Source organism: Peromyscus leucopus, chromosome 6, assembly GCF_004664715.2.
Source record: "Peromyscus leucopus breed LL Stock chromosome 6, UCI_PerLeu_2.1, whole genome shotgun sequence".
Lineage (NCBI taxonomy): Eukaryota > Metazoa > Chordata > Mammalia > Rodentia > Cricetidae > Peromyscus > Peromyscus leucopus.
The window spans coordinates 68,079,621-68,094,500 of record NC_051068.1 but is presented as its reverse complement, the minus strand read 5'-3'; the positions used below and the strand labels follow the sequence as shown (position 1 = coordinate 68,094,500).

The window sequence follows — 14,880 nt, the reverse complement described above, 5'->3', positions numbered from 1 at the left end:
AGGGGTCCTAGGATTACAGATGTGCACCGCCATATCTGCCTTTTTCACGTAGGTTCTAGGAATCAAATTCAGGTTCCCAGGCTTTTGCAGCAAAAACTTTACCCTCTGGGCACCCCTGCAGCCCCCACTCAGGATTTCTTCTTGAATGCAGTGATAAGGCATGAGAGACCTTAGTTTCGCAGATTGGAGCTGTGCCCAGCAACACATCTGCTGCACTGAGAGAAATGTGGTTTAGGTGGGCACTTACCAGGATCTGAATCTCGTCAGACAGTTCCAGCACACTCCCCTCAAACTGCCCAAAGGTGCTGCTCTCACTTCGGACAGTGACCTTGATCGTGGTCCTGCCGGCCGCTTTTGTGTGGACAACCATGGCGAAGTTGTTCTCTGCTGGAAGTTGCAGAAACACCTAGACAATAAAGGGATGGGTTGAAAAAGCATTCATGAGGTGAGGGCTGGGCTGGAGGTCTGTGCTTGCTTCTCATGTAGGGAGGCCTGGGTTCCATCCCAAGTACCACATAAGGGGAGTGGTCTGCAGATCTGTAATCTTGGTGCTCAAGGGGCCGAGGTAGGAGGATCAAGAGTTCAAGGTAGAACCTGGTGGTGGTGGTGGTGGTAGTGGCCACGTAAGCACTTAATTCCAGCTTTCGGGAGGCAGAGTCAGGTGGATCTCTGAGTTCAAAGCCAGAATGAGTTCCAGGATAGCCAGGGCTACATAATAATAGATACTCTGAAATTTGCTATGTAGATCAGACTAGATTAGAACTCAGAGACCTGCTTGCCTCTGCCTCCCAAAGAGTTCTGAGATCAAAGGCATTCATCATTATACCCAGCTTAGAGATAGTCTTTAAAAAAAAAAAAAAAGATTTAATTTTATTGCTGGGAGGTAGTGGCTCACACTTTTGATCCCAGAACTCTCTTTGGGAGGCAGACGCAGGCAAATCTCTGTTAAATCCAAGGCCAGCCTGGTCTATAGAGGGAGTTCCAGGACAGCCAGGGATATCACACAGACAAACCCTGTCTCGAAAACAACAGAAATAAACAAAGAAAAAGATTTAATTTTATACACATTAATGTTTTTCCTGCACTACGTCTGGGCACCATTTGCATGTAGTACCCACAGAGGCCAGGAGAGGGAGTTGGATCCCCTTGAGCTGGTCATGAGCAGCCATGTGAGTGTTGGGAATCAAACCCAGGTCCTCTGAAAGAGCAGTGAGTGCTCTTAACTGCTGAGTCAATTCTGCAGGCCAGAGACAGTCTCAGGTTGCATTGTTCATTTTCAATATGTCTATCCAGATCCACCAGAGACCAAAGGCAACCATGGCGGGGCAGTTTGGTTAGCCATCCATTAAAGCACTCAACGGAGATCCATCTGCCACGGCAGCTGGATAGCATCCATGATACCTGACAAGCCACCGAGGGAGGGGTTCCAGCTCTCAGTATGACAGGATCAAAATCTGTATCTGTGTATGTGGTTTTTAAACTGTGATTATATTATTTATGTGTGTGAGCACACACATATGTGGGTCACAGGATAACTTATGCCATTGTTTCTCTCCTTCTATATTGTGTGTAAACCAGAAGTCAATGCTGGACGTCTTCCTCAATGCTTTCCACTTATTTGTTAAGACAAGATTCCTTTCTTCCTTTTTCTTTCCTTCTTTCTTCCTTTCTTCCTTTCTTTCTTTCTTCCTTCCTTCCTTCTTTTCTTTCCTTCCTTCCTTCCTTCTTTCCTTCCTTCCTTCCTTCTTTCCTTCCTTCCTTCTTTCTTTTCTTTCTTTTTCTCTTTCCAGACAAGGTTTCTCTATGTAACAGCCCTGACTATCCTAGAACTCATTCTGTAGACCAGGCTGACTTGAACTCACAGAGCTGCCTCTACTTCCCGAGTTCTGGGATTAAAGGCGTGCACCAACATCACCCAGCAAGACAGGATTTCTTACTGAAATGGGAGCTCTTCAGTTGGACTAGATTAGCTGGCCAGAGGCCCCAACACTGCAGCCTTTTACATCGATACTGGGACTCCAAAGTCAGGACCTCATGCTTGTACTTATAGATGTTATGAAAGCATTAAGGTTCTCGAGACACTTAATTGAAATAACCAGGCCATGAAATGTCCTCAGCAAACAGAAGAGACTGAAAATTCAGAGTCTCAGATTTCAGATTTGAACGCTCACAAATCTGGAAAAGATCCAGTCAGAGGTGGTGCACACCTTTAATTTCAGTACTCAGGAGGCAGAGGCAGGTGGATCTCTGAGTTTGAAGCCAGCCTGGTCTACAGAGCAAGTTCCAGGATGGCCAGGACTACACATGAAAATCTTGCCTCAAAAAAAAAAAATCTAGAAAAGAAAAACTGACATTTACATAATTTCAGATTGAATTATAAATTCCTAGGCAAAAGTAAATTCAGGTAACAGGACACATGTATTACTTTTATTTTTCTGATTTTTGTCTTTCATTTGAAGTACAAATAAACTACATTTTTATGCTTCTACATTTAAATGATAAACTTCCCCTCCCCCCCTTTTTTGGGTTTTTGTAGATAGGGTTTCTCTGCATAGCCCTGGCTGTCCTGGAACTCACTCTGTTGACCAGGCTGGCCTCAAACTCACAGAGATCCACCTGCCTCTGCCTCTCAAGTGCTGGGATTAAATGTGTGCATCACCACAGCCCAGTGAAGTGATCATCTTTTGCACGAATAAAATCATGTCACTTTAGGCCTAAGCAATGAAAGAATGAACAAGTCAGTAGACAACAAAATGGTTCCTAAGGCAGGCCAGACATGACGGTGCGCCTCTAATCCCAGCACTCAGAAAGCAGAGGCAGGGGGATCGCTGCAAGTTTGCGGCCAACCTGGTCTACACAGTGAGTTCCAGGACAGCCAGTACTAAAGAGTGGAACCCTGTCCAAAAACATTGTGGGGGGTGAAGGGCCAGAGAGAAGCAGCCAAGAGCACTTGCTCTTGCAGAGGACCGCAGCTCACACCTGCCTATGATGGGGCTGATACTTCTTGCCTCCAAGGACACCTGCACACGTTATACACCTCTTATTAAAAATTAAAAATAAATCTTAAAACTCCCATGTCGGGGGTGGGGATTTAGCTCAGTAGGAGAGCACTTGCCTAGCAAGTGCAAGGCCCTGGGGGAAAAAAAAAAACCTCCCTCCCATGTCAATACAATAAGCAGATAAGTTCCTACCTCTGAATGCCTGGGTACCAGATCCAGCACATCCCTTTTGCTCATGGACCAGTGGAAAGTGAGCATGGGGCTGGCATTGCTGAAGGAGAAAGGAGTCTGGGTACTGGTCACCCCCATGACATAGACTGGCATCTGGAAAGAAAGTGTGGGATTGTGCTATATCCCCTGCTTACTTAGCATTATCAGAATAGTGAGCCCAGAACGTGGCTCTCATCCCAACCTCAGAGTTGGACATGGTGGCACATACCTGGAATCCCACAATTTTGGAGGCTGAGGCACAAGGATTTTCTTGGTTTCAGGCCAGCCAGGGCTACATAGCAAGACTCTGTATCAAGAAAACATGCACATAGGAGCTAAAGAGACGGCTCAGCCATTGAGAGCACTGGGTTCTCCTCAGCAGGACCCAGGCTCCATTCCCAACACCCACGTGGTGGCTTTCAACTGTCTCTAACTCCAGTTCCAGGGATCCAGTGCCTTCTTCTGCCTTCCATAGATGTGCTACACAGACACACATGTGGGAAAACACCCATACACACAGAATAAAAATAAATTCTCTCTCTCTCTCTCTCTCTCTCTCTCTCTCTCTCTCTCTCTCTCTCTCTGGTTTTTCGAGACAGGGTTTCTCTGTGTAGCCTTGACTGTCCTCCAGCTCACTTTGTAGACCAGGCCGGCCTTGAACTCACTGAGATCTGCCTGCCTCTGCCTCTGCAGTGCTGGGATTAAAGGGATGCCCGGCAGTAATAAATAGATCTTAGAAAAGTAAAAATGAAAATAAACCCAGGTTTGAGGGGGAGGGAGAGCGAAGCGGGGGAGGACCCCATGCACACTTGCTTTGCACGACTGACCTCCGTGGCTGTGATGAGTCGGGTCGCAGCGGCCAGGATCCTAACAGCCCGCAGCTGCACAACCTCAATCTGGACTTCATCCTGCTCAACAAGAGGAGAGCAAGCTTAGGCTAGGGGAGTTCCTGTGGCTGACAGAGATGCTTACAGCTAGCTCCTTACCCTGTTTCTGATGTTCAACAACAGCAAAAAGCCCGACCACGTATCTTTGCCTTTGTCCTTTAAAAAAGTTCTAACCGGAAAGGGAACACATCTAAGACCAATACCAAGAACTCCGTGGATTCTCCACGAGAGCCCCCTGTTTTCTGTACCAGATGTGGGGAGCTGGGAGGACATTCCTAGTCTGCTGGCATCCTCATCCTCACCTGTCCCTGTGACCCCAAGGCTGGAGAGCCGAGCCGAGCACGGAATACCTGGGAAAACACAATGACTTTGCCGGTGTCTTCGTTCACCGTCTGGATGGTGCCGTGGACGACAGCCGTGCCAACCGTGTTCCCTGTAACCTGACCCCTCCTGTTGACAGTGGCCACAGTCTGATTGCTGATGGAGAAGTGGATGATAGACTGGGGCTGGGGGCCACCTTCAGACATGATCTGCGGTTTAAACACAGCCAGGAGAGCCTCGAATGTGGGGAAGAAGTCACATCTCTTTTCCCAACATTTTTTTTTTTCAAGCAACTTCACTTCTTCCTCCATTTCCTGGACAGCACACGCCACATCAACTCAAATGTGTGTCGAAGAATTGTGTGCTGCAAATGACCCACGTGTGGATGCCTCATGCATCATGCCTCATGCATCAGAGAACTTTGTTCTTCATTAGCCTCAGCTGTTCTGGGTACAGGAGAGGACGGGAGGTGTGTATGCACAGAAAAGAGAAAGAGCAAATCATGTTTTCTGCTTTAAAAGTACCTATGTTGGGGTCTGGAGAGATGGCTCAGTGGTTAAGAGCACTGGCTGCCTTTCCAGAGGACCAGGTTCAATTCTCAGCACCCACATGGCAGGCAGCTCACAACCCTCTAACTCCAGTTCCAGGGGACCTGACGCCCCCTTCTGGCATCTTTGAGTATGGTATGTGGTGCACATACATAGACTCAGGCCAAACACTCATACATATAAAATAAACTAAATCTCAGCAAGACAGTGGTGGCACATGCCTTTAATCCCAGCACTTGGGAGTTAGAGGCAGGTGGATCTCTATGAGTTTGAGGCCAGCCTGGTCTACAGAGCTAGTTCTAGGACAGCTAGGGCTACACAGAAAAACCCTGTCTTGAAAAACAAAAACAAAACCAAACAAATCTCAACAAGAAAAAATCATCTATATCATTGATATAGATTGATATCGATTACCAGCATACACCTGTAAGCAATCCTAGGACTTGAAAGATCGAGGCTGGAGGGTGGTCAGGAGTTCAAGGCCAGCCTGGGCTACATAGCAAGGCCCTGTCTCAAGAAACTCCAAACTAAGGGCCAGGCGGTGGTGGCGCACACCTTTAATCCCAGCACTCGGGAGGCTGAGCCAGGTGGATCTCTGTGAGTTCGAGGCCAGCCTGGGCTACCAAGTGAGTTCCAGGAAAGGCGCAAAGCTACACAGAGAAACCCTGTCTCGAAAAACAAAAACAAAACAAAACAAAACAAAACAAAAAAACCAAGAAACCCCAAACTAAAACCCCAAACAACCCATAAGAAAGATCACCTGTATCATGTTGGTTGCAATCAGTGTCATTTTCTCAGGAACCAGTCTGAATGGAGGAAATACCTGGAGAGGACACAAAAGGACAACAGGGCCTGCTGACTGTAACCTGAACTAAGAATGCTGCTCACTGTGCACACACAGGTAACGCAGACGTACGCACCGTGGTCTGACTGTATTAGCCAACAATTCAATAGCGTCTAAGCAGCTTACTCTGTCTACCCATTAAGACTATATTTATAAGGTAAAGGCACTTGCCACCAAGCCCGACAACCTGAGTTCGATTCCTCTGACCTCCACATACTGGCTGTGGCATTAGTGCCCCTCACACACAAAATAAATGAATTAAATGTAAAAACATTAAGAGTATACTTATAATATTTGAACATAAACTAGAGAAAACAATACCGCTCGGTCTCGGGTGTATACTGCCCCGCTTCAAAAATGTAAAGATAAGAGGGCTGAGAGATGCCTCAGTGGTTAAGAGCACTGGCTGCTCTTCCAGAGGACCTGAGTTCAAATCCCAGCACCCACATGACAGCTCACAACTATCTGCAGCTCCAGAGGATCTGACACCCTCACACAGATGTACATGCAGGCAAAACACAAGAATGTTCATGAAATAAAAATAAATAAATAATGTGAAAGTACAGCTGAAAACCATCTTATTATTATTTTGTTTTCATGCTGGGTATAGAACCTGGGGTCTTACAGATGCTAGGTACACACTTTACCACTAAGCTACAACTTTAGCCCCATCTTTCTTTCTTTTTCCGTTTTTTGAGACAGGGTTTCTCTGTGCAGCTTTGGAGCCTGTCCTGGAACTCACTCTGTAGCCTAGGCTGGCCTCGAACTCACAGAGATTCCCTGCCTCTGCCTCCCGGGTGCTGGGATTAAAGGCGTGCGCCACCACTGCCGGTCTATTCCTGGCTTTTATGTGGGTACAGGGGTTACACTTGGGTCCCCATGCTGTGCCGCAATCCTATCACTGTCTCAGCCTTCTTCTCAGGCCTGAGAAATAACTTTTTATAAAAGACTAAGATGAGAAGCTTGGATAGGGCCAGGGCTGTAGGCCAGTTGGTAGAGTGCTTGCCTAGCATGCAGGAAGCCCTGGGTTCAGTCCCTCATACCATACAAAATGGGATTTGGGTAGCAAATGCCTGTAATCTTAGCACTCAGGATAATGAGTTCAAAGCCAGCCTAGAATACATGAGACACTATCTCAAAAATAAACAAGAAGAAAAAAAGGTAGTATTACTTATTTATGTTAAAACATTCAAAGAGGCCAGGCATGATTATGCTTGTCTTTAATCCCAGGAGTTGGAAGGCAGAAGTAGGTAGATCTCTCTGGGTTCAAGGCCAACCTAGTTTACATAGTGAGTTTCAGGCCAGTCTGGGTTACAGAGTGAGACCCTATCATAACAAATATCCATCTGGGAAGAGCTGGGAATGTTGTTACACACCTATGTTGTGTACTCAGAAGCCCGAGGCAGGAGAATCACTGAGCTAAGGAATGTGATGCCAAGAGAGAGACAGAAAGGGAGAACCTAGAGAGATAGCTCAGTGGTTAAGAGCATTGGCTACAATTGTTGCCAGAGAGGCTTCTTCTGGCAGCTGATGGGCAGCAGATGCCAAACAATGGGCGGAAAGAGGCCAAATGGGAGACCTCCATCAGGTCTCCTCCTTTTATAGCTTGGGGAACACCACAGATGAGGGGGAAGAAGAACTGTAGGAGCCAGAGGGGTCAAGGACACCAGGGGAACACAGTCCACAGAATCAACTGAGCAGGGCTCATAGGGGCCCACAGGGCCTGCATGGGTCTGTGCTAGGTCCTCTGCATACATGTTACGGTTGTTTAGCTTGGTGTTTTTGTGGGACTCCTAACAGTGGGACTGGGTGTGTCTCTGACTCTTTTACCTCCTCTTGGGACCCTTTTCTTCCAACTGGGTTGCCTTGTCCTGCCTTGAGATGAGGTTTGTACCTAGGTTTCTTGTATCTTGTTATGTCATGTTCCGTTGATATCCCTAGGAGGCCTGCTCTTTCTGAAGGGAAACAGAGGAAGAGTGGGTCTTGTGGTGGGTGCTGGCGATGTGAGGGAGAGGAAACTGCAGTTGGGATGTGTTATAAGAGAAGGATTAAAGAAAAAAAAAAAAAAAAAGAGGCCAGCCTGATCTACAGAGAGAGTTCCAGGACAGGCTCCAAAGCTACAGAGAGAAACCCTGTCTCGAAAAAAACAAAAACAAAAACAAAAACAGAAAGAAAAAAGAGCATTGGCTGGGTTTGTGGTGGCTCACAATCATGTAACTCTAGTGCCTGTGGATCTGACACTGTCTTCTGGCCTAATTTATGTACTTTCTGCATGGTACACAGACATACACACAGGCAAAACACACACAGGATTTTTAAAAAAGGAAAAAAGTTGAGAGAAAGTGAATATAAGAAAAAAGGGAAGAAAACATACTTTAAAATTAAAGACGTTTATTTTATGTATATGGTGCTCTGCATGTACACCTGAATGCCAGAGAAAATATCAGATCCCATTACAGATGGCTGTGAGCCACCATGGGGATGCTGGGAATTGAACTCAGGACCTCTTGAAGAGCAGTCAGGGCTCTTAACCTCTGAGCCATCTCTCCAGTTCCAGAAAACATACTTTTGTTTGTTTGCTTTTTGAGGCAGGGTCTCTTTGTGAAGCACTGGGGGGGTCTTAAACTCTCTAGATAGACCAGGCTGGTCTCAAACTTGTTGTAATCCTCCTGTCCTGGAACTTGCTATATAGTCCAGCCTAGCCTCAAACTCATGGAGATCCACCTCCTTCTGCCTCCGTAGTGCTAGGACTAAAGGTGTGTGCTGCCACACCTGGCTTTGTGTGTGTGTGTGTGTGTGTGTGTGTGTGTGTGTGTGTGTGTGTGTATGTCATATTTGTGGAAGTCAGGGACAACTTTCAGGATTCAATTCTCTTCTTCTACTGCGTGTTCCAGGGACTGAACTCAAGTCATAATGAGGTCTTCATATCAGGAACTTCTACAGCTGAGCGCTCTCACCAGCCCATATATACATATACATACACATATACATATATATACACATTATATATGGTGTTATGTTGCATCCACCTTACCCCAACATTCCTAATTCTTTCAACTTTTTTGTGCTTTCTAAATTTTCTACAAGAACTGTATCCCATATATTTATTTAGTCTTGGGGGAAAGAAAACAGTTCATTGTGAACAGGAAAATCCCAAACTAAACATGTGTGAACAGAAAGGGATAAACGATGTTAGGTGAGGAAGTGCATCCGGATGCCAGCGCTTACTCACCTCGATGTGCCGAGGTGCCGATGTGAATTTTCTCCCCATCCTGTCTGTGGCAACGGCTACCAGTGTGGTTTGTCCAATAGTGACAGCACGGAGCATGTAGTTTTCAGAGTACTCATCCTGATCCTCCATTAACCTGGAACGATCCGTGTGGTGTTGGTGGGAAAGAGCTGGTACTTTTGTTTGTTTGGTTGGTTTTTTGAGACAGAGTCTATCTCTTTAGCCCTGGCTGTCCCGGTCCTGGAACTCACAGAGATCTCCTACCTTTTCCTCCCAATGCTGGGGTTAAGTCATGAACCACTAAGCCCTGTTAAGATCTGGTTTTGAAAAGGGCCAGTAATTCATCTTTCTAAGATGCTCAGTATATTCTAATTCTGGCTAGAGGGACCTTCTAGAAAATGAATCTCCAGAGTCAAGACTAATTGGGAGCAAAACCCTTTTTTTTTTTTTAAAGATTTATTTATTTATTATGTATACAGTGTTCTGCCTGCAGGCCAGAAGAGGGCACTAGATCTCATTAGAGATGAGATGGTTGTGAGTCATCATGTGGTTGCTGGGAATTGAACTCGGGACCTCTGGAAGAACAACCAGTGCTCTTAACCTCTGAGCCATCTCTCCAGCCCCGCAAAACTTTTTTAAGGCTGAAAAAAGGAGTAAGTGTGATAAAAAAACAGAGTGGCGGAATTGTGAATACCAAATTTCCTAGTATTTTTTTCTTTGTATTTTGAGACAGAGTCTCATATGACCGAGGCTGGCCTTGAACTCATAATCCTGTCTTTATCTCCCAAGTGCTGGGGTGACAGGTGTAAGCTACTGTGCTCAGGGAATTCTTGTGTGTCTTCTTTTTCAAAGGAGAGGACCAAAAATGTTTGTTGGCCAACATAAGAGAGTTTTAGAAAATTAAAAAAAAATGATATATTTTAGTGCTCAAACAAGCCATTTAGGGCTCTTGACTTGTTAAATTTTAATATTTAATTTTATGATTTTATTTTATGTATATGAGTTTTCTGCTTGTGTGCATGTCTGTGTACCACTTGTGTGTCTGGTGCCCAAGAAGGCCAGAAGAAGGTGTTGGATGCCCTAGAACTGGACTTACAGATGGCTGTGAGCCACCATGTAGGTGCTGGGAATCAAACCCAGGTCCTCTGGAAGAGTAACCAGTGCTTTAACGGCTAAGCAATCTCTCCAGTTCCATTATTTTTGTTTTTTGAGGGAGTCCTACGTAGCGTAGGCTGGCCTCAAACCTGTGATCTTTGTGTCTCGGCCTTCTGAATGCGGGGTTACAGGCATGTACCACAGCACCCAGCTTGAATGAATACACTCAGACTGTGGGAAGAGAGTATGGACTGAGTAAGCTACACAAAGGGCAGAAGGAAATCGGACTAAACTCAGGGAGGCTGACTAGGTCACCAGGAAGGAGACTGTCGGTACACCAGCTCAGGAGAAGAGAGGTACTGGGTGGCTCTTACCTCAGGGTGACAATGGCAGATGCCAGCTGTAGTTTGACGTCCATGTTTCTGAAGTACTTGTTGCGGAAAGGGTACTTGGAAGAGCCAAGAATCCTCACAACCACTAACACAGTTTTGCCAATCTCAACCTAGCCATTGAGAAAAGGCAGCATGAAGCATATGCATTCCATCGAGCAAGGACAGACTAAGTTTCTGAAGGGGCAGAAATTCCTGAGCATCCCGATGTTCCTGGTAGGCTTCTGATCAATGGTCCTTGACCACCACCAACCACCCCTCCTTGGATTCATTCATACCTTTCTTTCTTTCAGATTCCATTTATTCATTTGTGTGTGTGTGTGTGTGTGTGTGTGTGTGTGTGTGTGTGTGTGTGTGCATACTTGTACATACCATAATGTGCTAGGGAGGTCAGAGCAACTTGCAGGAGTTAATCCTCTCCTTCCACCGTGTGGGTCCTGGGATTGAGTCAGGTCCTCAGGCTCGGCAGTAGGCACCCTTACCCAGTGAGCCATCCAGCTCTCTATCTTTGTCTCCGTCTCTCCTCTTCTCCCCTCCCCCACCATGTGGCCCAGGCTGGCCTGAAGCTCATTACGTAGAAATGGTCAGCTTTGGACTCACAGAGATCTGCCTGATTCTGCCTCCTGAGTGCTGGGGTTACTCTTTTTTTTTTTTTTTTAAAGAAAATTTAAGTCATCTGGGTGGTAGTGGCTCATGCCCATAATCCCAGCACTCGGGATGTAGAGGCAGGTGGATCTCTATGAGTTCAAGGCCAGCCTGGAGTATAGAGTGTGACTCTGTATCAACGAACAAACAATAAGACAACCCAGCCTCCTAAAAAAATACCCATTTCATTTATCTTGATTTTCATCATGTTTAATTTTGGAATGGTGTTTTTTTTTTTTTTTTTTTTTTTTAAAGATTTATTTATTTATTATGTATACAGCATGTATGACCAGAAGAGGGCACCAGACCTTATTACAGATGGTTGTGAGCCACCATGTAGTTGCTGTGAATTGAACTCAGGACCTCTAGAAGAACAGTCAGTGCTCTTAACCTCTGAGCCATTTCTCCAGCCCCCCCACTTTTTTTAAAAAAAGATTTATTTATTTATTATGTATACAGTGTTCCACCTGCATGTATGCATGCAGGCCAGAAGAGGGCGCCAGATCTCATCATAGGTGGTTGTAGGCTACCATGTGGTTGTTGGAAGTTGTACGCAGGATCTCTGGAAGAGGAGCCAGTGCTCTTAACCTCTGAGCCATCTCTCTAGCCCTTGGTTTGGTTTTTGTGCAGTGATAGGTCATTGATTGTAAAGAGTAGACTCCCGAGAAGTGAGAGTAGACAATGGACAAAGGGACCATTGAGAATGTGGTCTTTGCTTTTTAGTTTGTTTGTTTTTCGACGCAGGGTTTCTCTGTGTAGCTTTGGAGCCTGTCCTGGAACTCTGTAGACTAGGCTGGCCTCGAACTCACAGAAATCCACCTGCCTCTGCCTCCCAAGTGCTGGGATTAAAGTCGTGTGCCACCACTGCCTGGCAAGAATGGTACTCTTTATTTATTTATTTATTTTTAACATTTAATTCTTTTTTTTTTAAGATTTATTTATTATGTATACAGTGTTCTGCCTACATGTGTCCTTGCAGGCCAGAAGAGGGCGCCAGATTTCATTATGGGTGGTTGTGAGCCACCATGTGGGTGCTGGGAATTGAACTCAGGACCTCTAGAAGAGCAGTCAGTGCTCTCAACCACTAAGCCATCTCTCCAGCCCAAGAATGGTGCTCTTTAAAGGCTAGCGTTTCCTTCCTTAGTCTAAGGTCTTGTAAGAACTGTAGTTAAGGAGGGCCTGTTAAATGTGCTGGGGGAGTGAATAACTTTGCATCATTCCTGACTTAAAACAACTCTCACCTTGTCAATTAAATCCAGCTCCACTTCCTGTATGTCTGATACCCTGAGCCTGGCCATGGCTGGACCCAAAGAAGCCAAGCACAGGTCATACACTTCCAAGGTTAGGAATCCAGGATGTACTGGAACTACCTAGAAGAAGATGGTGTTCGGTGAGAGGCAAACACCACAGACCTAAGCAGAGGTTAAGGGACTTGAATTACACAAACTCTAACACACACCTCCAGCTTCTTAGTCATCAGCAGGGAACAGATTCCCCAGAGAAAATCAAATATGAATGTGCTATGATTGCAGGGGGGGGTGGTGAAAACAGATGGACATCTGGCTTCTGTCTTTGTACCCGAGGACCCCAGTTCGATTCCCCCACCCATATGGCATGGTTCACAGCCGCTTGCAATTCCAACTCCAGGGGACCAGATGCCTTTCTCTGGCCCTGGTGGCCACTTGCACTCATGTGTATAAACCCACACATTGACACATGTATATACACATAATTTAAAAACTAGTAAAATAAAACATTTTATTAAAAACAAATTAGGCCGGGCGGTGGTGGTGCACGCCTTTAATCCCAGCACTCAGGAGACAGAGGCAGGCGGATCTCTGAATTTGAGGCCAGTCTGGTCTACAGAGTGAGTTCTAGGACAGCCAGGATTGTTAGACAGAGAAACCTTGTCTTGAAAAATGAAAAACAAAACAATAACAATAAAAAAAGATTGTTTCCTGTAATCAAACTGGCTTCATTCCAGAGGCGCAGGGCTGGTTCCATGTACAAAAGTTAATAAATGTCATATAGAATCTACATGGACTCAGGACAGAGATCACATGATTATTTCAGTAGATGTAGAAAACACATTTGACAAAACCCAAAATTCCTTCATGATAATAGCAATGATGTAAATTATATTGACAAATTGCCATGTGATATGTAAGCTTCAAAGGCCAGAGGATCCCTGGAACTGGAGTTACAGACAGTTCTGAGCCAACATGTGGATGTTGGGGATCAAACCCAGGTCCTCTGAAAGAGCAGCTAGTGCTCTTAACCACTTAGCCATCTCTCTTGTTGTGGAATACTAGTTTAACGATGTAAAGATGTGCTGCATTTATTTATGCTGCATTTGTTTAATTATGTAAAAGTGTGTTGCTGTTTCACCTTGCCTGCCCAAGGCACTTGATTGGTCTAATAAAAAGCTGGATGGCCAATAACTAGGCAGAGGATGTATAGACTGGTAGGTAGAGAGAAAATGGGAACCACCCAGCCAGCCAGGGGCCAGCCAGTCAGACACAGAGGAAACAGGAAAGCAGGATGGACAATATGTAGATGAGGTATACAAGCCTTGGGGCAGCACATAGATTAATAGAAATGGGTTAATTTAAGTTAAAAAGCTAGCTAAGAAAAAGCCTAAGCTTAGGCTGAACATTCATAATTAATAATAAGTTTCCATGTCATGTTTTTGGGGTTGGTAGTCCAAGAAAGCCTCTACACTCTCTAGCCAGAAAGATAGGGATCTCAAAAGGGGGATAAAGCCTGAGTCTCTAAGGAACATGCATTTTGCTAAGAAGCACAAGAAGGTCCTGAAGAAGATGCAGGCAAAGAATGTGAAGGCATGAGAGAAGGTACTAAGGCACCCAGGTTCTTGTCGAGCCTAAAGAGGGCAAGTCCCAAATGCTAAAGGGTCCCAACTACAAGCTCAGTCCAGTCCAATGACTTTATTGCAAAAATGGAAAATGGGATTCACGGTTACACGGCCAGGCATTCAAGACTGTGCCAACCAAAGCCAAGGACCAAACCAAGGCTGAGAAACCTCCTTCTGCTCCAGTTCAGGCTCCCAAATATTTCCAGGCCCCTATGAAGACCCTAGGTCCCTGTATAAACCCCAAAGTAAAGGCCTCTGTCTGCCAATGTGAAGACTGATGGACTGGCATGAACACCCCTCACTGTTCACAGGTAGCTGATGCGATCGTCAACCCACCCACAGGCACACAGTTTCCATGTGGCTCATGTCCTGTATTGTTTTCACAAATAAACTTGAGAAAAGATCTGTTAGAAATAAATAACAACAAACAAAACAAAACAAAACCTCAGAATATATCTAACTAAGGAAGTTAAAGACTGTTGTGGGATAATCTTTTTGTACACTGTGAAGAGTCGTCTCTGCCAAGGTACCTTCTGATTGGTTTAATAAAGAGCTGAACAGCCAATAGCTAGGCTGGAGAGGATAGGTGGGACTTCCAGGAAGAGATAGGAACTCTGGGAAGAAGAGAGGTGGGTTTTGCCAGGGAGACATGGAGCAATTCAGATATACAGTATGGAAGAGAGGTAATAAGCCACGTGGCAGAAATAGATGAATATAAATGGGTTAATTTAACTTAAAAGAGCTAGTTGGGAACAAGTCTAAGTTAAGACCAAGCTTTCATAATTAATAAGAAGTCTCCATGTTATTATTTGGGAGCTGGCAGTCCAAAGAAAGACCAGCT

At 45.3% G+C, this 14,880-nt stretch overlaps 1 protein-coding gene across 1 annotated transcript in view; it reads right to left on the bottom strand.

The window, feature by feature from the left end:
- Nup210l (nucleoporin 210 like) overlaps positions 1-14,880 on the bottom strand; it is a 98,153-nt gene that overhangs the window by 24,621 nt on the left and 58,652 nt on the right. The window contains exons 22-29 of the mRNA XM_028890836.2: positions 12,409-12,537; positions 10,508-10,635; positions 9,042-9,174; positions 5,726-5,788; positions 4,447-4,626; positions 4,037-4,117; positions 3,192-3,323; positions 248-406 (exon numbers count right to left, since the gene is read on the bottom strand). Of these exons, the coding sequence (XP_028746669.1) occupies positions 248-406; positions 3,192-3,323; positions 4,037-4,117; positions 4,447-4,626; positions 5,726-5,788; positions 9,042-9,174; positions 10,508-10,635; positions 12,409-12,537 (1,005 nt within the window). The remainder of the gene's footprint in view (positions 1-247; positions 407-3,191; positions 3,324-4,036; positions 4,118-4,446; positions 4,627-5,725; positions 5,789-9,041; positions 9,175-10,507; positions 10,636-12,408; positions 12,538-14,880) is intronic.